At 46.7% G+C, this 25,177-nt stretch overlaps 1 protein-coding gene across 3 annotated transcripts in view; it reads right to left on the minus strand.

The window, feature by feature from the left end:
• Window positions 1–706: 706 nt before the first annotated feature.
• The window catches only part of SLC38A3 (solute carrier family 38 member 3), a 162,140-nt gene continuing 137,669 nt past the window's right edge, over window positions 707–25,177 (minus strand). For all 3 annotated transcript variants that reach the window (XM_079964434.1, XM_079964433.1, XM_079964432.1), the window contains 12 exons: window positions 23,165–23,238; window positions 21,819–21,911; window positions 21,558–21,639; window positions 17,428–17,510; window positions 16,877–16,935; window positions 14,483–14,641; window positions 13,695–13,774; window positions 13,131–13,231; window positions 12,248–12,372; window positions 10,999–11,143; window positions 9,547–9,650; window positions 707–8,530 (listed from right to left, as the gene is read on the minus strand). In XM_079964434.1, the coding sequence (XP_079820560.1) occupies window positions 8,426–8,530; window positions 9,547–9,650; window positions 10,999–11,143; window positions 12,248–12,372; window positions 13,131–13,231; window positions 13,695–13,774; window positions 14,483–14,641; window positions 16,877–16,935; window positions 17,428–17,510; window positions 21,558–21,639; window positions 21,819–21,911; window positions 23,165–23,238 (1,210 nt within the window). In that variant the 3' untranslated portion in view covers window positions 707–8,425. The remainder of the gene's footprint in view (window positions 8,531–9,546; window positions 9,651–10,998; window positions 11,144–12,247; window positions 12,373–13,130; window positions 13,232–13,694; window positions 13,775–14,482; window positions 14,642–16,876; window positions 16,936–17,427; window positions 17,511–21,557; window positions 21,640–21,818; window positions 21,912–23,164; window positions 23,239–25,177) is intronic.

The raw sequence follows: 25,177 nt of genomic DNA on the forward strand, positions 1-25,177 counted from the left end.
CCAGATGTTCTTAAACTTCCATCAGCCCCACATCCTCTGGAGGGCCACAGGTCCCCCCCCCCACCTATTAAAGACTGTCACTCATTCTTGATCCTTTACATGTAGTGAGCCAAAGATTGTTTGTTTCTATATCTCTGGCCTTTGCCAAAATGTGTGAAGACTACAGTTCTCAGCATGCTGAGTTAGGGCGGTATCAAACTAAATAATAGTGTGACCAGAATGACTTCGGCTTGTGCAGTGGGACTTTCCCCATAGCCTGTCCCTAAAACGGCTCTGAAGGGTTGGGAGAACCCACAGCACAGATTTAGCAGGGGAGGCACATGGTGGAAGTCCAGTTGTTCTGCTCATGCATGGATTTACTAGGCTCTACTTTGGACACAACCCTAAGATAACAATGCCTGGGCACAGACACTTCTCCTAGCTAAACATAGTTCACAGTAACAGTGATACCAGTTGTTTAGACACGTGTGATGTTAACAGGGATCCAGCAATGAAGTTTTGGCAGCAATCTTAATTAGAGTTACCAAGAAGCAAGCCTTGTTCGACATTTGGCCAATTTCAGTCTGGCTTGCAAATCTTGGATTTTCAGTCTTAAACACACACACACACACACACACACACAGACACACACACACACACAGAGAGAGAGAGAGAGAGAGAGAGAGAGAGACAGAGACAGAGACAGAGACGTAGGCATAGTGCTGGGTGAAGTTTCACATTTTCTTTATTGTTATTTTAAAAAGATTTCTTTCTTTTCCAAATATAGATCTAATTTCAGCATATAATTTAAAACTGACCCCTAGTACATGTTACAGAAATAGGAACTCCTCCAGACAAGACTCCTCCCTTCTTTCCAGAGACTGACTTGGGGCACGACAACAAACAGGACGGAATTTCGGACAGAGCAGGATTCATATATACCCCTCCCCACCCCCACCCTGAATCCCTTGGGGAAAGTGGAAGGGTCCTACACGAAGGGGTGGGAAAAACCCAAAGTAATAAAACTTCCTTCTCCAGAATTCCTTCCTATGATACATCCAGCTGAGTTCCCTTACAAAAGTTTGGAGGAGACACAGACACCTGACCTGCCTTGAGCTAGACAGCACAGCCTGCCTGTAGTTTGGAAACAGGAAGGGTAGACAGTTGTCACCCACTATGGTGCCCTCATGGAAAAGAACAGGAAAGAGGAGAAGCTTGCTCAAAGCTGGTCCTGAAATGATGCACAATTGCTTTCCATCAACACCATGGCCCCTTGGGCATTTATTTGTTCAACTTCTATGTCGCCACCACCCCACTCAGACCCAATTATCATCTATCAGGCCAGGCACCCCAAACAACCAAGACAGCATCTGGGTGCAGCAAGTGGATGATACAGCTCTCTAGCCTGCAGCCTACGTTACAGAAAATAAATAAATATTAAAAGGGTTGTTAACCTGCTCTAAGCCTAAGGGGTAAAAGAGGACCAGGAAGGTACAGTAATATTTTAGGTTGCACCTGACAAGCCACATGTTCGCTGTGCTGATTTTACCTTCTCTCCTGCCTTGGAGCCTGGGTTGTGAGCCACAGGGACCTTTCTCTCACACACCCCTGCTTCTTGGGGCCCAACTACACATTACTTTAGCTACACAGCTGCGTGCTTAAATGCAGATGTATCTGTGTGTTTCTTAATGCAAATTGCCAGCTTTGGGGACAGGTTCCTGGTCAGGATCCTAGTAATGTGGGTAAGGGAGCCTTCTCACCCACTTACCCCCTCTCCTTGTGGTCCTGATCCATGTCAAACCTCCTGTGTTTCAATTCGCATTGAGGGGTGGGGAAAGCTCCCATTGGCTTCAGCAGCTTTTAAAATCTGCAAATTACACATGCAACCCAGATTAGACTCACGGGAGGGGGGGGGAGAGATGGTTAAAGCCTCCTCCCCTCCCTCCATGCTGGGTATTTGTTAAAAAACAAACCAACACCCTTGCATTGAAAGGCATGGCCATGTAGCAGTTTAGCCTTAAGAGGCCAGAGGCTGTGACCCAAAGGCAGTACAACTTTGCGGTGACTGCCGGCACAAAGAGCTCACAGCCTGCACAAGCCCGTGAGATCTCTTGTGATCACTCTCACTCACTGCAAGCACCTCCGGTGGTTGTATGTTGTGGTCTGGGAGCCATGCGGTTTCTGCAGCGAATGTGTGTTTTGGGTTTGGTTGGGCTCGGTCGCCCATGGTAGCGGTTTGATAAGCACCAGTGCAATGCAGCTGAGTTTTGGATCAAGTCCTTGGTTGATATTAACTTCCTGAAATAAGCCGAAAGGTCTCAAATGACCTCCCACGTGCTAGGGCCAGTGAGATCATTTTTAATAACCCAAGCCAAACTTTTATCGGCAAATGTGTTCTCCTCTCTCCATTTCTCTTCCAGCTGAACACCAGGCTGCAGAAACAGCCCAATTACCCTGAATTTCACAGATGGCAGTAAGTTTTCCCCATAGCTCAGGCAGGTCTTCTTGTATCCAGTCCCTCATTGCTGAGGACATAAAATATATACACTATACAGAGTTACTGAGCGCAACAACAAATACATTAAAAAAGATCTACTCTTATATACAGTATTTATAAAAAGCAAATTGACCAGCCACCATCCCAGTACAAAAATACGTGTCTCTTATTTATGTCCATTATATTTATTAAACCCTAGAAATAATTACTTGTGGACTTTAAAATTATTTTTGTAACACCAGTGCTGCAAAAATATTCATCTTGGTTTTGCTTCCTAGCCCTGTACTCCCCACTCCCCACCCCATCTGAGTGCTGAACTTCATAAGGTGCATTTTATTAGTGAAGGAAAAGAAGAATCTTTCCTTATGGCTTTTGGCAAGAGGGGATATCGAGCAAAGAAGACAGCAGATATAACAATGGGGAAGGATTGTAAGGTTATTGGAGGCTAGGTCATCTTATGCAAATGAATAGAGGGAATGATTATTTTCACTCTTTTTCAGCCCAGATTCCCAAAACCATTTACTTGAAAGTAAGTCTCATTCATTTAAAGGAAATTTACTTCAATAACAATGGTTTAGGATGGCAGATTACATCAACTGGCTCCCCCACTCCCCCCCAAATAACACTGCACCAATGCAGAATGTTATGTTGTGTCTGCTATTTTCTAAATGGGGAAGTGGTTCTAGGCAACTGCTATTAAGTTCAATGGAACTTGCCTAGGGATGGGTTCAATGGAGATTGGACAGCATCCAATGGGTATCAGGGTTGTGCAAAAGCAGTTCATTTCTACCACTAGTACCAGCAGTCACTCATTGGCAGAGGTGTGACTTCCTTAGCTACATTCCTCAGACTATTTAAATGTGTTCCCTCCTGCACAATTCATGTAAAAGAATGTGTACTAGGTGCTATGGGGGGGGGGAATCAAGAGTAAAACTACAGCAGCCTTTTAAGGTGCAAATTACTGGAAGCAGCAACAATTGCAAACAACGGCAGGGGGCAGAGTAGCTTCATGGTGTTGTGCCTGCTACTGCCCAGCACCCTGAACGGAACGTCAGATGGTGGCAGTAGCTTACAGACTGCTTCAGCATGTATCTCATAAACTGGCCAAACGCTACATTTAAAAAATATTGTTATAAACAGCTGTACCACCCTGCAATCCAGTTGTACAAACAGCAGGTATGCTGCATTCACAAAATGGCTGTTTTGCACACCAAATTTCACTGCGCGTGGAAAATGAGAGGCCCTGATGCTTCCTGCACAGAACCTACACGGGATGCTGCTGTGCATGGTCAGGAGTGCCATGTGAATGGGCAGAGCAAAGCCGCCCATCTGTGAATGCAGAAGTGAGTACCATAGGGATGGTAAGAGCAGGGATCCAGTGTTTTTCATCTCAGGAACTCCAGGATTGTAGGCATCTCCTTTCCTGCCTGAGATTTTATTTCCAGGAATATATGCTGGTTCATCATATCAGCTCAGCTGATTGATTCTGCTTCTTATCAGATGTACGACGGATAGGAGGGAGACTCACCTGGCCAGGATGCTGAATAGCTGGAAGGCCAGGCTCCACCTGTACCTATTTAATAGTTATAGCACTTGTGTAATCAAAGTTGTTAGTGAGTATTGAATTCATACCTATGAAGAGAGCACATGCATTCTGAAAATGTACTCATGGTGGCTCCTAGAATGCCTTTTCTTGCTCCAATATGGATCAAATGCGAGCCATTTTGTTGGTACACAATAGCTTCTGAAATACTGAAGATACCAGCATTTGGTGCTGGCCGCGTAACATAATGAAAAGTTTACAGGGCTATTACCTCCAAGTCCAGAAATACGCTTTAGTTATTCATAAGGGAAAGTGCACTTTGAAGTATCCATATGTTTTTGTTTTGGTGTGCCAGTCACAGGGTCCTATGGAAGATGCTTGTTCATTTCACTTACTCAGCACCTGCCCCCTTTTACGAAGAAAAAGCTGCTTCGCTTTCCTGCACATCTCAGTGGATCTACTTTCGTCAGATGAATGCTGAAAGGTCTGGGAAAGGTTCCTCAATATTATGGGAGAAAAGCGGGGAATTTTTTTACAAGTGTCATCAGCTTCCCACTGCATAATAACAATTGGAAAAGGTCAATTGGAAATAAATTATGATATAAATGGAAAGAAAATATATTATTCAGTGCTGGTGGGGACACCAAAGTTCCTCAGAAGCTTCTTGGGCTTCCTCTGTGAAAACTACAGCCCTAGTACAACCAAAGGTTCTTGCTATTAAACAACTAGCCCCATAATCCTGTGCTTCTCAAGAAAGAACCAATTACATATTTCAGATTTCATTCCCTAGTGGGAGGGCTGCACACCAGATATTAATTAAATGGGAAGAAATGCTCCATTGAATTCTCCTACCCTTGGAAGACTTCAAGCTATAGGAGCATGACAGCAGTTCAGAGATGCTGAATTTTACCATACAGTCTCCCATGGTTTTCTCATTCTGGAATGAGCTCAGCTCCATGAAGTCCTACATCCTACCCTTTGACTTGTGTCACTCATTCTACACACAACCTCCTCTTCAGGTCTCCATTAACTCCTTGCCCCAAATTACACATAAATCTTATATTTCAGGGGTGGGGAACTAATGTTCCTTGTTGGACTCCAGCTCCCATCAGCACTGGCAGTCAGAATGGCCAACAGTCAGGGATTATGGGAGTTGTACTTCAGCCACTTCTGAAGGGCCCAGTATTCATCACCCCGGTCCAAGTACTCCTTTATTTCCTAAGCTATTGACAGCAGTCAATCCTTCACAGCAAATAAGTCCACTGTTCCCTGTGTTCCAGGGGGGAGACGAGGTTTTCAATTTTTCAACCTGCCACCGTAGTTTACAGCACATTTCTAATCATGTCCTATTGAATTCAATGGGGCTTACTCCCAGGTAAGTGAGGGTTAAGATTACAGGCCAAGCCTTCAACAGGGGCTTGATATTAAACAATGACCTACTCATACCTCCAGGCTTTGAAAAGCTTTCTGCTAATTTTCACACTCTGAGCTGCTGCCAAAGCCATATAAATGCAGAGGTGGGTTGAAAAGTCTCCCACCCTACATGAAATGCAGACCTACAAGTGTTACTCACTAGAAGACTGGACCAGGGGGTCAGATACATTTCCTTAGATGCTTTTCCTTAGATGCAATACTCCCAGTTCCGGAGGTTCGCTTTCCAACTTAGACCTGGAGTTGTTATTTCCAACCTGGTCATTTCTCACACGTGACCATCAGCAAAGTCAATAGGACACCCATTGGTGGTAAAGAGCACTGCAGCTGGTGCAGCTTGAAGATCACTGCTTTGACTCCATCAACCCTACATTTCCCCTTACACATGGGTGGCAGCTGAAGGCCCCTGTCTGTGGCTGAATGACTGAGCCTGTGCTTGGGATACAGAAAGAACGAAGTGCAACCCCCCTGGCCAAGTGCAACCCCCCTGGCCAAGTGCAACCCTTCACATCTATAGTTAAAAGGACCAGGTGACAGGAAAGATTTCTGCTGAAGACCCTGGAGGGCAGTCAAGAGTAAAAGAGGGACAGGGAACATGTGACTTTCCTGATGATGTTGGGCTACAGCTCCCACCAAACTTGACCATTGGCCATGCTGGCTGGGGCTGACGGAGTCCAACAACCCTAGGAGAGCCACTGGCTCGCATCTGGGGAGTAGGCTTCGCTAGGCTAGAAGGACCTGGTGTAAGGCAGCTCCCTATGGGACAAATTACTACCCCGTTGGCAACTACTGGACTCTTTTGAGTTTCCCTTCTCAAGTGGCCTTCTCAGGTGGCCTTCTGCTGCTTTTGATATGTTCTCAGCAGCTTTTTTCCTCCTTTTTCTTCTGAGCTTGCGAGGCCCAGGCTGACTACAGTAAGATGAGGTATGAAAGATTTCAGAGCATTTAAAACAAGTGCATATTTGGGAGGCCACCTCTGATTTAGGAAGAAGCCATGATGAATATTTTCTCCTAGATATATATAAAATATGACAACGACAAGATCAGAGAGTAAAGATGAGGAAGATCCATTTGTTCCTCCTGATCTGCTATTACACAAGGCCTCATATCCTAGTTCAGGGGGAACACTGAATGCCTATCTGATCGTACATAAATTACACTGAAGGAAAAGCAGGGACTCAATGGAGGGCAAATCCTTGCCAATTCGGGAAAGCAGCTATATAAATACAATTCCATTGGAATCTCATGCCTGCTACAAATTGGAGGAAAAGCAACATCAGTATGTACAAAACAAAATGAATGCAAATTCTCCTAGCCTACCGAAATTAGCAGCAATCAAGTCCTAGTGACCAGTTAGGCTGGCGGACCAGCTTGGTGGCAGGGCTACACTTCCCAACATGTTCAAGCAACTGCTGGCAGATAGGAAGAGAGGCCACTGTGATGTGTTAGTGGGGAGGGACCAGTCTCTAGGATGGACAGATCCATTTCCATTGCCTCAGGCGGTGGACCCTTTCAGGACACAGGAACCTCAGAGAGGCCTCAATGCCGTACTGTCTTAAAAGACATTGGGTGGGATTCACTTAGGGAGCCCCATCTGCAGAAGTCCTGTGCAAGGACTTTTACTTGCGCAACTGGGATTCGCCCCCCTGAAACTGACTGGAGGGGAGGTTCGGGAGAAACCCCAAAACGGCACGTGTGGGGAGGAAAGAGGGGATCATTTCACCCCGCAAGCCAAAAGTATTTGGGCAGGCGGAACGTTCATCATCACACAACATTGAATTCCACCCAATGTGATGACTTCTTGTCTTTACCTAATGGAATGAGGAGACAGAAACAGGGGTTTGATATCGCTGACACAGGCTTGCTTCCCATCCCACCTTGTATGAAGGAGGAAGAGCTCTGTTGCTCACAGCTAACCGTTTGCCCAAAATGCCAACCATCTCTGCTTCACCTCCCTAAGCGAAGCTCAGGCATGCGCTAAGGAAAGCCAGCGTAAACCTGCACCCCAACCGACAGTTCAGAAAGGCCGACATCTCCAAATCGCTTCCCATCCACCAGCCAGTCAGTTCCAAGACCTGTGGCCACCTTTGCAATGGCAATGAGGTCATACTTGTTTGCATGTGTTTTGTGTGGTACAGGTAGCTGCACAAAGATGGGAGAGAGCAAGGCCTCCGTGACCTCTGCCCTGAGCATCCCCTTGCCCTGAGAGAGGAGCGTTGATCATGAGGCTCATCGTAAGGCTCACACCCTAGCAGAGGGAACAGGACCAAGTCTGAGGGAAGAACTTCCACTTCCCCCACCAAGGAACAACAAGGGCTCAGGAAGCAACTTCTGAGAGGGACAAAAGCCCTGTGGCTGGTGGGGGCCGAGGCTATTAAGACTTTAAAAACCAAACAGAAACATTCTGCCCCTCTCTCCCTGTCTGAAAGCATTTACTTCCAATTTGTGGCTCCAGTACCGTAATTCTGTAGGAAGGCCTGGCTCCAGTTCCCTTGTCAGTGGTGAACCTCAGGCCAAAGCTCTACTCTCAGGCTCTTTAGCCACAGTCCCCTCCCCCAATTTCCTCCTGTTCCTGCCCTTGACTCTCCAGTTGCCTCAGGCTGGGCTAGACATACTGGACATATAAGGACAGACATCCCACAGCAACCCTCCCACCCCTCTGGATTGGCCTATTTCCCTCATTTGCCTGTTCCTCAGGCACCGTTGGTCTGGTCCATCCCAGACAGTGAGATTAAAACAAATGCTCAAAAAGTTTAGGAACTGGTTTCCGGCTTGGTCTAGCCAGCAGCAGCCCCCCTGGCTCAATGGGGTCGCGTGTAGGAACTGAGTAACGGAACAGCGCCCCCTTGGCTCAGAGCGGACCTGTGGACTAAATTACGGCACAGTACTAGCAGAGGTAGGGGAGCAGGAAATGTATCAAAGCTGGCCGAGTTTCCCAAGGCGTTGATCCACAGTTGTGAGGGTCCGGGCCTTGTCTAGTGACTGCCTCCGCTCTTCCCGCCACCCGATGCCCAGTCGATGATGATGAAGCTGAGGCTCATGATCATGAAGAGCACGCCAAGGCATGCAAAGAGGGCTGCCTGCGGGGGGGAGAAAAGGAGGGTCACTCACAGAAAAGGAAAGGGGCTTTTTGGCCCGGGTCTTCAGCCCTGCTCCTCTAACCTCCCCATCACCTAGATCAAGGATAGCCAGCTCGTAACTCACAGGCCAGATTTGGCTCTCAAAGGAATTTTAAGTGGTTCCTGGCAATCCTGCCTATTTTTGGTTCAGTAAAAGCACAGGCAGGTCATGAAAGAAAGTGTCTCCTGAAGCCGCATGAGAGAATATATATCCAAGAATTCAATGTTTCGCTTCTTACCTGGGTTTTATCTATGAAGCCGCCAAGCATGCCAAGAGCATGCACTTCCACACTACGAAACCCTGGCTGCTACATAGCGCCAGCTTTACTTAAAGAGTGTGTCTTGTGCAGCCAAATTTGTCCCTAGCTTCCAGGCCGCTGTCTGTAGGACAGAGTGATCCTTGCAGTTGGTCGTCCCTCATCTACAACAAGTTATAACCTTCACAACCTTGTACATCGCTCTGATAATGTTTACGATGACAAAAACTTTGCTTTCCAAAGCTAGAGTTATTGATCTCTTCCCAGGTGAGAAAGCCTTATGGTCATATAAAATAGCCATAATTTTTCTCCTGTTAAGAGGTGAGAGGGAACCTAATGGAGGTATACAAGGATGGCCCAACTGATTTTCTGTGCTCCTGACTTTACAACCTATGGACTCGAGGTTACTGTGGTCAGAATTATGATGATATCTGATTGTCTCTGAACCCCTGACTTGTGTTCTTGATTGATGAAAAGATTATTGGTGTCATGAGCAATTAGCAGCTCCCCAGATGAGAAGCATCCCCACAACTGCCTTCACTGAGAGGACAGTTCAAGAACAGCAGTGCCTGCAGGGCGATGTCCTCATGTGGACAGTCTAAGATAGGAGGGCCCATTGGGCAGGAGGCCCACACCTCACACAACCAGCAGCACACCCCACTCCTTTATAGACACCCCCAAAGGTCTCTAGGCCAAGGTTGGTTCCTAAACAGTATGTACCAGGATCTTGGGAGGGGATTTCGTGGGCTCCTTGTCCTTGGGCATGATCCGGATGTAGAATACTGCTGGGAAGATGAATATCAGGCAGGGGGCCGACGTGGCACCTGGAAGAGACCAGAAGAGAAGAAATTCTAGTGACAATCACACACACACACACACACACACACACCCCTCCAGAAAGGGAGAACACTAAACTATCCACCCACCCTTCGCCACTTGTTTTTCCTAGGAGAAAGCAAAACAAGCTGTGCTGACGGGCCCCTGGCCTTGCCCCACATCCCTGGCAGAGGCCAGACAAGCTATTGATTTCCTGCCTTAGGAATGGTGTTTTTTTTCTCTCCTCAAACAGTGGTTGGGGAGCTGGGAATGAAAAAAATTAAGTCCTTTGAAATCACACTGCAAACAAACAGGTTGCTGGCGGTAGCCTTGATCCTTGGAAAAACGGGGCCTTTGGGCAGCAGAAGGGAGACCGGAGATGTGGAGTTGCATCCATGTTCTCAAGGCAGCAGAGAGGAATTATTCTCCCCCAAGTAGTCTCTATCATCATCCTGACTCAAGAGTTTATTTCATCACTGTGAAGACTGGATTGCTTTTCCAGCATCAGAGCTGTATCGGAGGGGAGATTTTTGTGTAAAAACTGCCCTTCTGTGGAGTACTACCCGTAAACCAATACCCACAACAAATGCACAGCATACATTTAAAGCCCATGGCTTCCCCCCAAAGAATGCTGGGAAAGTATGTAGTTCTGCGAGGGTAAATTACAATTCCCAGGATTCTCTGGGGGAAGCCATGCGGGTGTGCTTTAAATGCTGTGTATACAGTCCAAGTCAGAGTGCAACTCCGTTTTACAGGGAAGTAAAAATTACGATATTGGAATTGGTTATGAGAAAGTCACTTGACTGCTTTTTCTACATGAAGGATTTTATGTTTTCCTCATGTGCTCTGAAGCTTAGCCACAGTGGAGACAGGAAGAAGAGCTGAAAGAGCTTTCTGCTTTCCTCCAGGGTATGAATTAGTCTCTTTCGACCAAAGAACCAGCTCATCTATCCTCCTCTCTGTGGCCCAAAGTGTATCATGGGAATACCATGACCCAATAGCAAGTAGGATAATTTAAAGACAGACAAAAGTGGGCTCCCATTTGGCTGTACAGTATTAGTGTGCAAGGGCAATCCATGCAGTGCTTGCATCCAGCTTTTTAAACTTCCCTAATCTCTCTTTGTTAAAGGCTACCAGAACGCAGGAACCACAAGGAAAGAAAGTCATCTGCTCAGGACACAAGACACATATCTTCTCTCCAACAGTTTTTCTAAAAACTTCCAAAATTTATATTATTGCATTACTGTAAGTCATATTTGCACGGTTCACCCAAGGGGAAGGTGTAGGTAGAGTGTGGCAATGGCAAACAAAAGGACTGAGGTTAGGAAAAAGAGAACCCTTGAAAGTGGGACTCACCAATCAGTCCAAAGATGCCCAGGATGGAAGGAGCAAAAATGACAAGCAAGTTGATAGAGGTCAGCAGTATGACAGCAATTATCGTGTGCCGAATCCAGCTGAATTCCTTGTCTTGAAACAGCATCTGCTGAATTGCCCGGCGTACCTGGAGAGTGGAGGGAGGTATGGTCAGACTCCATTCTTAAGGAATAATGCACAATTCTTAACTGCACAAGAACTTAGGCCTGCATTGACAACATATTCCCCATTTGTCCCCTCGCTCCACTGGGCATAAACGTGATCTCTTCTGATTTTGGACTCCAAAGCCTATTTGTGACCTGCATTTTGGTGGGCTCTGGTTGCTTCTGTCCATATCCCAGCCAATTCAATCCACTACCCAACCAACCAACCAACCAACCAACCAACCAACCAACCAGCCAACCACCAATAGCCTTGACTTAAATGGAAGCTAGCAGTAGTGGCCAATTTGATGGGGTTATGCCACCCTTCCATCATCGGTGTTGCTGCAGCTTACCTAGCTTGTGTTAGGGCAGGGTGGCTGTCAGCGGTGTGTGGATGCACCAGCAGAACCACCAGATTGGCTACATCAGTGCATCCACACAGCCCTGACCTCACTCCTGCAGTGCTACAACCCCACCAGGAAAGCTGCAGCAACACTGATTTTCGGTGGTGGTGGTGGGGTGCTCCAGAGTAAAAATACTTTTATCCCAGCATTGTGGTTGCTGTTGGGAACTTGTTCTGCAGATCCCTCCCTTTTGAGTTTAGCTTGTTGTGTTAAGCAGCATCCAGGTAGGTGGAGCTGATCTTTTCAGATCTTTACTTTTGTGGTTAAATTTGGACCAAGTCACAGGGCCCTGCTTCATACAAAGGGATAAATGTGCAGAATGGTGCCCAGGTTCTCTGGATCCCTTGCAACAAACATGTCACTGCGGTAAGATATAAACTGATACTTGGGTTCCACCCACAGCAATCGTGAGACACCACAACAATCATTAATGCTCTTTTCCCTCTCCCTTGGTTTTCTACAGATGCTTAGATATTGCTTATTGCCCTTTCTAACTCTGCAATGATCCTATGATTCCTGCTTTCAGCCACAGCCGGCAATTGTACATTTCTGGAGTAAACTATTTGTTCTCTGGTTCAGTTACCAATTATAGACAAGGATGGGCACAGTAGACAATTAGACTGGTTTCTGGTATGTGGTGTAGGAAACCACAGGCACACACAATTTGATGAAAAGGAGACTCACCGGGAAGAGAACAATGGGTACTGTCAGTGTCACAGCAGTCAGCACAGCTACCCGCACACACAGGATGAGCACATCAAACGGATCTACTCTGCTGTAGGTATGTAGCAGCTCTGATTCTACCTGGCCTGCAGGGGACAACCAAGAACAGCACATCCATTATTGATCAGGCTGTGTACCTAAGCAAGGTGTCTCTTTGCATCCCAGGTTTGGGGCGCGACAAAACTGTTTCTTGGAAGGAAAGGCTATCTACCCTAAATCTATGCATATGAACAATGGAAGTGAATCCCACAGAATACTATGTATTAAATTGATACCACTGCCCTTCCTCCCAAAGGACCCCAGGAGTTCCTACTTGCTTTCAAGCAAACATGCATAGGATTGTGTTGCACAAGATTAAAATAACAAGACAAAGCAATTTGGTTTGTTTGCAATGGAAGGACTCAAAGGAAATAATAATAATAATAATAATAATAATAATAATAATAATAATAATAATAAAAAATAAGAATAAGAAGAATAAGAATAAGAATAAGAATAAGAAGAATAAGAATAAGAAGTTACTATTATTATCTAAAAGTCCTTTAGCAAAATGCATGGGATGGGGCTAAACTAAACTAAACTAAACTAGCTATTATGGCTGACTACTGGGAAATGTTTTGTAAAATGTGGAAAGAGCTCTGGCACTTGTGATTCTGATCAACGATTTGAGCACCAGAAGAATATTCAACATCTGTCCTAGTGAAGTGTTAGCCCCTCCCCCACCCAAGGAAATTCTACACTCTGGTCCCAGGGAGGTGTATGTATATACTCAGTGAAGTCATTTGTCACCACCCCACTGCCTACCTCTCCTCCACCACTTGGGTACCCCGTGGAAGGGACTTACCGTAGAAAGTGAGGTAGCCAAAAAGGGCAGCCAGGAAGTACATGATGTACATGACAGCGATGGAGATGTTGGAAATGCACTGCATCTTCTTCTTGGTTGGGCTAAACGACAGGCAGAAACACAGCATGAGAAGAACCAAATTCCTAACTGTTTAAAGGCACTTCCTTCCTAATCCCAGCTGCTTCTCTACACACCTCCTTGAAGACAAAGAGGTACCCAGCTAGAATGAAAGGCCCAAGATCTGAGATCGCCCCAGTTCATCCTGCCAAAGCAAACTATACAAGGCCACAGCTTATCTGATGACATGCCTAGCATCTCCCAAACAGGCCCTAGTTCCCTTGAGTGCTTGGAGCTGATGTTCAGGCAAACCAAAGAAAGGGGAGCCTGATCAACGGAGCTCTATAAAGGATGCACTTGCTCCTTTACTGAATGGAATCAAATAGGCCATTTGCTGGCTTGGAGCTGCGGTCTAAGGGAGAATCACTGAGAATTTTCCTTGATGCGCAGTGCATGCATGCAATCTGCACAAAATGTACGTGCTGCAACTGTGGATCCAACACTCACTCTTTCAGCTCCGTGTAGATAGGCAGGACCTCAGGGTGACACACAAAAGCGAATGCCATGATGGGGATAGTATAGGCTGTCTGCAAGGAAGAGAGAGGGAGAAGAGGATGTCAGCTGACCACTGGGCATGCTCCCATTTCCAAGACCTTTGCTGTCATAGCCCTGTAGCAACTTCCAGTAAGGGGTACAACTACACATTACACTTTTCACTGGAAGCACAGCACGTGGGAAAAGGACTCTTCAACCCTTCCCTCCTCAGCCAGGCTCCTGATCTTGCCTACGTTGGTGGTGATGGGGGAAATCTCTCATTGGCACAAACTGAACTTTTCTCACATCTTGCTCTTCTGATGCAGGTTCATCAGTTCTCAGTCTCCTCTGCAATCCTGCCTTCCATGACCCACTTTTAGTCCTTTGGCCATGTTGCTCCTTGCACTTCAAACCACTTCACTGCTTCTATCTGTCAGGCTGCCTCCTTCCCTCTCCCTCCCTCAAACACCCGGCTCAAAACCTGATTGTTTAGCCAAGTCTTTCCACTGAACCACCCTGTCTTCCCTTTATCTGCCCTGTAGGTAACCCTAACCCATTCTCTCTATAGCTCTATCAGTCCCCTCTACTTCCATCACATGGTCTGCCAGTGGTACAGGATGCAAGACTGTCTCTGCACAGTGCCCAGCCTCAGTGTTGATCCTATAACCAGAGAACCAGATTCAGCCAGACAGGTTTTCCCAGATTTGATATGATATGTTGCTTAGGTTAATGAATATTTATGTATTGTTTGCTAGTCTGACCTGAGAGTTGAGGGTGAACAAGCTCGAAGAGCAGATGCCGTCTTCCACTGCTTGCTCGTCCTGATTGTTGTTCATGCTGACTGGTGTGTAATTGAGGCTGACGGTGGTGTTGACCCGGTCAGGAAGAGGACAGGGAATGTTGAACTTCTTGTATATGACCTGAGATGGGATCAAGAAACCCTGTTAGGAATGATTGCCTGGGCTTATTTTGCCTTAGATCAGTCTCAACAATAGACAATAAATGTGTTTGTGGGTGTTTGTATGAGGCAGTGTGGTGTAATGGTTAGAAAGTTGGACTATGACCTGGGAGAGAAAGGTTCGAATCCCCACTCAGCCATGAAGCTGGGTGACCTTGGACCAGTCACCATCTCTTAGCCTAACCTACCTCACAGGGTTGTTGTGAGGGTGAAATGGGGAGAAGAACCATGGACACCACCATGAACTCCTTGGAGAAAAAGGCAGTATATAAACATGTGCAGTTTTGTGTTTGGGCTGCAGCTTTCCCACTCTTACCTACTGAATTAGAACAAATGGAAATCCATGGTAAAGCTGATTGGTTTGGTCCCATTCAGCGGTAACCTGCAGGCAGGCAAATGGAGGTATGGACAAGCCCTTAGAAAGAGTGCCAACCAAACCACTTTAGACAGGGAGTTCTACTACCAAGGGGCCACATCAGAAAAGGCGATGTGCTGGTGCAACCACTGACAGAAAAAAATGATGGTGTGGAGATGGGAATGGAGAGGGCTCCCATTTAAGGCATTCTAAAAACATTTGGGCCACCACCATGCTAGCTAGCTATGTATAACAACCATTCGTGCCTAATGTTTGGTTGCAACCCATTAGAACAGCGAGTGCAAGCAGGACAAAGTAGCCCAAGTGAGAATCACGCTGCAGCTATATTCTGCAAGATATCACAGCTATGCATATTTAGAGAACTGGGGTGTTAGAAAAAGCAAGATTCCTTTAGGGTAGTTGTCCTGATGAGAAGCCAGGGTGAAGGATGTGACTTAATTTGCTATGAATACTTCCTGTGACTGTTTTTTCAAGCAGCAGTATTTTGTGTGATTAAATGACTTCTTCAGGTTTAAGACTTGGCTTTTCTTGGGAGGCTGATGGCAGCTTAAAAGGGTGTAAAAGACAACAGGGAAACAAAACCCCACTGACTGTGCCTGTATCTCCTTCCCAGTGAACTGTGGGACTGAGTGAGCAGGGACAGCCCCATTCACTGAGATCTCGGCTTTCTCCCTTCACCCTGCGCATTGGCACGAGGCTTCTTCTTTGTCCAGAAATAGATCAGTGTTGCTGACAAGGAAGCAAGAATGCTGTGACGCTTCTCTCTCGCTGGCTGTTGCTGAAATGGCTGGGGGCATGTTGCTCACTATCCACTCTGACAGTTCAACAGCACTTGCAAAACTGGAGTCATCACCCAAGCTTTGCAGCAGGAACTGATACAGAATTCTGCTCTACTGGTGTGGATGCAGCCCAGAAGCGGGGACATTTCAAGAGCAGGTTCAGGCTCTGGCAGGACCAGGTTCAGTTAAGACTGCTGGCTACTAGCAAGAGAACGATGGTTTCACAACAAGTGCCAGGCTCTGAAGCTCTGTTCCCATGGAACCTAAGTGCAAAATCCTGCCAGTGGGGATCTTATTTTTATTTGTTTTCATCTTGGCCTTTCTCCAAGGAGCTCAGGATAGCAGACACACTTCCCTTTTCCCCTATCCTGCTTTCACCCTCACAACAACCCTGTGAGGTGGGTTGGGCTGAGAGAAGGCCACCCAGTGAGCTTCATGTCTGAGCAGGGATTTGAATCTTGGTCCTAGTACAATACTTCATTACTACACCAAACTCTCTTCTTCTGAAATGAACATTTCACAAAAAGTATGCTTGTTGTTGTTGTGATTGTTGTTCCACTTCCCTTCGAAGACTCTTAATTGGATCTCCAAGCAACTAATGCCAATGAGGGAGCTGACAGGAGCTGACAAAGGCCTATAATTGGCTGCAAATCTGACATGGTGTGACCCTGCATTACAATTGGAGGGTCTTGAGTTCAAATTTCCACCCAGCCATGAAGCCCACTGGGTGACCTTCACAATCTCTCAGCCAAATGTGCATCACAGTGTTGTGAGGATAAAAGTGGTATGAGGACGGAGGGGTGGGGGTGGGCTAGAAATGTTGCGCCAAACTCCTAGGAGGTAGCAGGGCAATATAAAAATGCCATCAGTTAATAACAAGACCACCATTTTATACTTATTTGGAAGTAAGCCCTGTTGAACTCAACGAGACTTATGTCTAAGTAGATGTGCCCAGGGTTGTGCTATCAAGAAATAAGTAACCCAAAATTACTAAGAGGACTTGAGATTAATACAAGCAGCTGCTCCCTATTCAACAACTCACCGAAATAAGGAAGAACACCATGCAGCTGAGGGAGAAACCACTGGCATAACCAAGATAACCTGGGAAGAGAGAAAACAAAAAGTTGCAGGGGTCTTGAAATACTTCTGGAATGGATCATTCTCCACTTCCTCAGGTGTTACAGACACCAACTCTGTTCAGGGACAGTAGTACCCTAGGGTGCAGAAACTGCCATGAGAAATGGCAGGTTTCTGGGTTCATGAATCACCCTCTGTCACTCTCTCAGGTCTGGATGGGGAACCTGTGGAGTAACGGGTGATTCTGGGTACTTTCTGGCAGGACTAGACAGAACCAAGGCCTCCTTCCCCACCCACCCCGTCGCATGGGAGCCATTTCCCTGTGGTGTGATCTCAGGCTGCTAAGGAATATGTGCATATATATGAAAATTGTGTGGATCTCTCCCATGTAATCAACATACCCTTTTGCACAACAAACCCACTGAAGCAGCTGCTGGTAACCCTCCATAAACGGCAGGTAAGACAAATTCCCGAGATTATGCTCATCATTCCCATCTGCTGCTCAGGGAGACTTACCCAGTTGTTTCATGAGGGCCAGCGGGAGGATGATACTGACAGAGACCATGATGACTAGATAGTTCCCATTCATGTACCAGTCCCTGGAATGACAAAGGTCAACATTATATCCTCTGCAGGCCTTTGGATGAGAAAACGCTAAATAGTACATATATATCATCAGGTGACGCAAGGCCTGGAGCTTCCACCCAGGCCCTGACCAGGCCCAGGCCTGCTTAGCTTCACCAAGGTGACAGCATCCTGTGCCCTCAGACCCCACTGAGCTTTCCACACAGCAAGTTTTGTTCACACTGTAAGCATAAATTTGTGGGGGGCAATGTCAGGAGAAACTTTGCAGTATCTGACACTGACTACAGTGTTAGATGCAGGAGAGTTTCTTCTGACATCACCTCATAAACTTGAACTTTGGTGCAGTTTTGCAGGTTATAAAACTTGACCTGCTTGAATTAACATTCTAAAATCAAATTTCAGCTCTACTTAGAAGTGGATAATGGACAACTAAGCACCAAAATCTCAGATGGGATCGGCCTAGGCCTGGTATACCTGAAGGAGCGTCTCCACCCCCACTGAGGTCCAGCTCTGAGGGCCTTCTGGTGGTTCCCTCACTGCGAGAAGTGAGGTTACAGGGAACCAGGCAGAGGGCCTTCTCGGTAGTGGCACCAGCCCTGTGGAACACCCTCCAATCAGATGTCAAGGAAATAAACAACTATCTTACTTTTAAAAGACATCTGAAGGCAGCCCAGTTTAGGGAAGTTTTTAATGTTTGATGTTTTATTGTGTTTTGAATATTCTGTTGGAAGCCGCCCAGAGTGGCTGGATATAAATCATCATCATCATCTTACTCCCCAAACCTGAAAATGACTCAGAACTGAAAATTCCTTGGATGAGGGACTACCTGAGAACCCCTAATATGTTGGTCTGAGCTCCCTGGAGGAAAGGCGATTCAATATTTTATTTTCTCATTTATTCAAATCTGTATACTGCTTATCAAAAAAAGAACCAAAACAGTAGAAAATATAAAACTACATTGGCATACTAAGTTCACAATCAATGGGACATGGAATTGGGTGCTCTAAGGTAAATGTAAGCAAAATACTGCAACGTTGTCCTAGCCTTCCAGCCACAGCAGTGTTGTTTGGTCAAGCCAAGCCTAACAGAGCCTGCAGGGCAGGCAGCAATGACCCTGTACGTTGGACATTGAGGTTCACGTGAAAGCCGGTGTCAAGCTTTGATCTGCCTTGTATCTCAGCACAGCCCAGGCAACACAAACCTCCCTGTCTCATGAATGAATAATGCTGCTCTTTGCAGGGGACAGCTGTGGCTGTGCTGTGCACATGAGGCTAAGCCATGTAGCTTGCCCCACTGACTTCCACTCATCCTGCTGAATCTGTCCCTGTCCCTGTGAAAGGCAGAGCCCTATAGCTGTTTGCCCTGTCAGAGTGTATAAAGTCAGATGAGCTTAAAGTGAAGCAAGATGCTGGCTTTGATTTTGGTTCCAAGGCAGGCTGGTTTTGGGTCTCTGATCTTTCCTGCCTCTCCCCACCCACTGCTGACCTTCTCCTCCCCACTACCCCACATACCCCATGGCATTTCACGACCTCACGAATCTTTCTGTGAGGCGGAGGAGGTTTTCGGCAGGCAACTTGGAATTCTGCCCCGTCTCATATAAAGCATGCAACCGAAACACACTTTTCCAAGGTAATCTGTACAACAATATGCTTACCCAATCTGCATTAAGATTTTTGGAAGGGAGGTTTGTGTTGGTTATTTTATTCTATGTGGGGAGGTTAAGGGGGGAAAGGGCTGGAACACAGAAATTCACAAAGGCAAAAGGAGAGTCTTTAAAGGAAAGGGGGTAGGGGAGAGAAAGAGAGAGAAGAAAGCAAAAGAGAAGTGGTAGTGGTGGTAGGGCGAACTACTGAAAATGGCACGGGGTAAAGAAATTCTGCTTCCTGTCAGGCACTATGAGTCTCAAAGTACAGGGCCCCCAGGTCAAACAATTATTTGCCCCACTGTACAGCCCGAGGGCAGAACTGCAGTGCATGCAGTCTTGTCCAGTGTATCCAATATGGGGCAGCAGTGACAGCAGCAAGGGGCTTCTCCTTATAGTAATTCAGCAGATAAAGCAGGGCCTAGTACAGGGGGTGGGGAAAGCTTTTTCTGCCACAGTCTCCCATGGGCAACTCCCGGGGCTGAACGGGCATGGGCAGAGGGGAAACTAGGCAGAGCAAGAGATGACCATTAGATCATCAAAGCACCTGTGTTACTATTCTGACTGACTGGGTTAGCCCCTTCCTAGCCTGCAGCTACAGTAGCCATGGCCAGTTCGGCATAAACCTCCCTGAGAACTAAGTGGAATGTGTATCACACCGAGGGAAGGAAGGATGCTGTTGGCTCAGCCCTTGACATGTCTCAGGTGAGCACCAAAGACACCTGGGAGTGAGAGACTCCCTGATGGCGAACCAGCACATTTCTTTAATAAATTTATATCCCCGACCCTTTCTTCCATCAAAGAAATCAAGGTAGTATCCACTGGATTCCCAAGTAATCTCCCATCATTCAGGCACTGACCAGACCCAGTCCTCCTGAGTTTCAACAAAATGGCCCCCGTGCATACCATCAGATCATACCCTAGGACTCTCTAGGATGTACCAACTCACTGCATTAACCCCTCAGCAACCAGAGAAGGTTGGTGCCTTGCACACAGGCTAAATGTGACACATGGCAAAAGGGTTTCTGGAGCCCACTCAGCCTGTGAGCAGAATCACGATTCGGGCTGCTGCATCCAGGGCAGGGGCGGAGGAGGAAGTGATGCATCGTGCAAGGATTGGAAGTTCACTCTGGTCTAATCCCATGCCGAGGGTTTATTCAGTGCTGGCGTCAATCAAAAATAGTAGTGGCTTAATGCCGTGAAATCCCTGGGACAGGCTGCTCAGCAGGAGGCAAATCCCTCTGCTATGAGAGCGAGAGATGTTAGCTAGAGCTGAGCCACAAGCAGGGAGGGAGGAGAATGAATAAAGGAAGGGGGAAGATGGCTACGAAAGAGGAAAAGATGCCTAAGAGTATGCAGGAAGTAGCTTTGGTAAGGAGCAGCCTGGGCATTCCTATCAGGCCCTGTACTAGCCTACAGTTCCCCTGAGGGTCCAGCACTGGGCTGATAACCAAAAGGAAACCTGTTTGCCTTGCCGGTTTGTCTCTTGGCCAGCCTCTCCAGCAGGCCTGTCTATGACCACAACCACAATGTGTCCCCAAACCAACTTGCCACACAGCAAAGCCCAAGCCCTGTTGAGCAGCCTCCACAGCCTCATTCCTCAGCAGCCTCCACACTGCCACTGCCTGGCTCCCCCCCTCTGCACAATCTCATGGCTATAGTCCAATCCACAATTTCCCAAACTTGGGTTTCCAGCTGTTTTTGGACTATATCTCCCATCATCCCTGACCGCTGGTCCTGCTAACTAGGGATGATGGGAGTTGTAGCCAATTCTAATCTGTTAGGTGCTGGGTATACTTGACCCGTTATACCAAGTCAAACGATGAGGGCACCTAGCTCAGTGCTGTCTACACAGACTGGCAGTGGCTTTTCAGGGCTTCAGGCAAGGGATAGCCCTAGCCTTACCTGGAGATGCCATGGACTGGTCCTGGGACCTTTGGCATGCAATGAATGTGCCCTTCCCTGTGAGTTATAGCCCTTCTCCTGCAGCAAGGCTGATTGATAGCAGTATATGCGCCACAGAACTGGATTTGGCTACTCGGCTCCTTGCCACATACAGATGTGGTGGAAATGTGAGTGTTTGCTACCGCATGTCATGTGAAGCAGCAAGGGCCATAGGGGAAGCCCACAAAAGATCCAGGAGTAGATCTGCCACCTGGATCAGGGTTAAGTAAAAATGGGAGACAGGGTTTGCCAGTTGTCCCCCACTGACAGTTTGCATCAGTCAGGCTCTTCCATTGGACATTGGGAAGAAGGGCAGAGAGTGAACAAGGCAGACAGAGCAACACTGACATTCCATAACTGTTCATCTTCTGCTGAGCACAGCCATGTGATGCTATGGCCCATGGTGGTTGCAGAAATTGTCTGGGTAGGTAAGTAGGAGTGATAAAGGCAGGAGCCAAAGGGGGAGGACACTTACGTTGTTTTCTCCTCCAGGTTGAGGAAGGTCTGGATGACGAGAGGCACTTCAGACTTCACAATGTACAGGTAGCTGGACATGGCTAGGGAAGGAGACAAAAGTTAACAGGGTGCAAAAGAGTCCCATTCAGATGAAGGGGAGTAAAGATGCTTGGGAACACCGCCATGGCCCACTTTGCTGTCAGAAAGCCTTCCTGGGATGGGAACTGGTGTGCGTCTCTGTGCCATCTCCATAGCTGCTTCCTTTCCATGGCTTCCTTACCTCCAATATTCTGAAGTGTGATGGCAACGGCAGCTGCCAATTTCCCTGGTGTTCCAAAAGCCCTGTAGCCCAGCTGTTCGTAGGCTCGGATTCCTAGACAACACCAAAAATTAATAGACAAGAGAGAAAGAGAGAGACAAAATGACTCACATCTGCACAAGACACACAACTGTTGGACAAACTGAGACTTCAGGCCAATGTAACAGGGATTACACTGATCACCTAAGAGTCATTTTTAAAAGTCAAGTACTCAAACTGTCTGCATGAACATATTATTATTATTATTATTAGCCCCAAGAAGGTGTGGAATCATTACAGCATTCCTGTTGCTGAATAATATAGTGCATAAAGGGGCCGTGGAAACTATTTGCATTTCCTGTCAGAGTTCTGTGACTATCAGTGAAGGCTGCCCCAAGACAGTACCTAGATTTGACAATACAGTGCTGCTAACCAGCAACCTTTGAGTGATGATGTCTGTATGGGACCTAAGATACCCCAAGAAGCCCAAATGATGGTCAGAGTTGATGATTTATCTGAATTCACCTGCCCAACCAGGTAGATGGAAAAGTGTCTGTCCAAGAAAAGACAAAGACTAGGAGACATAATGAGAGCTGAGTTTGCTGTGTAAGGAACTGAGGGTGCTGACTGCCTCCCTAGAGTTCTGATGTGGGAGCAGAGGGATGGCTGACCATCAGAGCATTTAAGCTGTTCCTCTACAACCTGTATACGATCAACCTGTATGCTTTTCATAACATTTTGCTTCCCTGTTTGCTTGGTGTCCTTTAAAGCTCGATAAACCCTAATACTTTCCTCCTCCCCAACCCTGCCCATCCATAACGAAAGCACTGGAGTGAAAACTTCTCTATTTTTACATACAAATCAAACAAATGCAAATTACGTATCTTCAAAAGCACAGGCAGAAGTCTGAAAGGTCCACGTCTCTGCTTGCATCATCCTTCTGCCTTGAGAGATTTTCATTCCAGTGAAGGTTTCTGGCGCTGACAACCTTCTCTCTGAATTCAGGCATCGCTTGAGCAGAGAGGCAGTGAAGGCATTTATGGAGAGCACTCTTTGGCAGCTCAATACATCCGCTTTGGACAGAAACACAGGAAGCTGCCTTGCACTGAATCAGGACACTGGTTCATCGAGCCCAGCATGGCCCACACTGGCTGGCAGTGGTTCTCCAGGGTTCCAGGAAGGGATCTCTCTTCCGCTCACAAACCCTGGAAATTCACTGAAGGCCAGAGATGGAATGGTCCACAGCACAAAGGAAAAGGTAACAAGCGTGAGACAGGGCTTAACGTAAGCCCACTTTGTGGGCTTTACAGCAGGTTTGTAGTACTTACCGACAATCCCTGAGGATTTGAGCAGCAAGTGGATAGAGTAGCTGGACAGCAGAGCTACAGCAGTCAAAAGGAATCTAGAAGAAAAAGAGGAAAGCAGTGACACCTAAATTGCATGTCCATCCAGAAAGGCAGACTGGAGTGGGAACTTCAGATCCTTCTATTGCCGCATGCTAAACAGCTCCAGAAGCACCTGAGGATTTATCTTCTGAGTGCTTTCTGCAGGAATAACTGAAGCACACCCCAACTACGTTTTAGTAATAGGCCCATAATTCCAAAAGCACTATATCCCATCCACATGGATTAGAGGGTACCTGTGTGTTTGGGAGCGGGCAAGGGAAAGACAGCTTTGTGAAAGGGGATATCCATGTTGCCATGTTTTGTTTTGTTTTGCTTTGTCTTGAAATGGCGAGATGGGGTAGAAGAAGAACGACCACCTCTCCAAATATAAAGGGACCCTGTAACATTTGAAACTTTTACAAATTTATGTGAGATGTTTATATATATATATATAGAGAGAGAGAGAGACAGAGATTCGCAACACAGTGCCAGCATATTGTTGTTGTGATGATTTACTGCATCTTGCCCTTTTATTGTTTCCTTTCTTATATTAACATGCCGCTTGCTGCTTTGGGGGCCTTTGTGCTGGAAAGCAGTATATCAACAGACAATAGTCCTAAGGACAGGGGACTTGTGCCACTTGCTGTTAATCTCATCCCAAGCAATATGCTGTGGGTGTCCATGACACTCGTGCCATCACAGTCCAAAATATCAACTGCAGCTGCAATGAATCGTATTTTCCATAGGAACAAAACATCTCTTTTTTTCAGTGCCTGGAAAGTGACCTATCTCTGCAACAGAAGCAAGGCCTAGGCTGCACACAATGAAAAAAGAAAGAAACATGCATTGGTTTCACAAAAATATCCCATGGAAAAGCCCCAAAACAGGTTGCCATCCAGTTTGTGTTGCTTCCTCCCTTAGCTGAAGCTAAGCTCACAGAGTGGGGGGTGGAGAGAGGCAGCAGACTGAAGGCGCAGCTCCATAAGAGCATTAACCTGCTGGCAACTATCCTCCATTGGCTCCCCTGAAGATGCACAGAGGCTCTTGTCAATCAGCAGCTGCGGCTGTAATGCCATTCCGTTACGTAATGATTCATTTGTAAAAGGTGAGCAATCCTGTCCAGGGGATCAAGTACTGGGCAGGATGCCAGGAGAATTCAGAGCAAGAACTGCTGCATGTATGCACAGATGGGCACGTACACACACACACACACACACACACACACACACACACACACACGAAAAGGGACAGCAGGATGATGCTGGGAAACTCAGCCAGATGGGCGGGGTATAAATAATAAAATTATTATTCATTAGGAAGTGGCAGATCTTGCTGCTCAGAACAGGAGCCTAACCCTACCATGGAGCATCAAAAACATCAAATTCTTTCTTGTCAAAGGTACTTAAGAGCAAATCTTAAGGAATGGATAGGATGCTAAAGGAAGAGGGGCTCCTTCGGGCATTTGGGTCCCAAGCCGTGTAGGACTTTTAGCTCCTTGGAGGAAGGGTGGGTCATGAGACTGACAAAATCAATCAATAATCACATCCAGGCACTTTTGTTTACGGCACAGATGAGAACAAGTTAAACAATCTCTGCCATCCCCAGTAATACAGACATTAATTTTTCAGTGTTTAAAATTTTCAGCATCCTGCTTCTCATATTATATAGATGCCCAGATTGGCTGGAGCAACCCAGTTAGATGGGTGGGGTACAAAGAATAAAACGGTTGTTGTTGTTGTTAGACACCCCCCCCCCACTTCAGTCTCACAACACATAGAGGTGATGGGGGAGGGAAGGAATGGGTGGGATTCAGCTAAACTGTGGCATGCATGAAACAAGGTGTGCTAATGCAACAGGAGTTTCCTGTGCTCCATAAATCTGCTCTGGAAGACCAAGGGAACCCCCAGAACAAGATTAGGGCATACACAGAGAGTGGGGTGGGGAGAGATGGGAAGG

The sequence above is a fragment of the Podarcis cretensis genome, assembly GCF_951804945.1.
Source record: "Podarcis cretensis genome assembly, chromosome: 2".
NCBI lineage: Eukaryota > Metazoa > Chordata > Lepidosauria > Squamata > Lacertidae > Podarcis > Podarcis cretensis.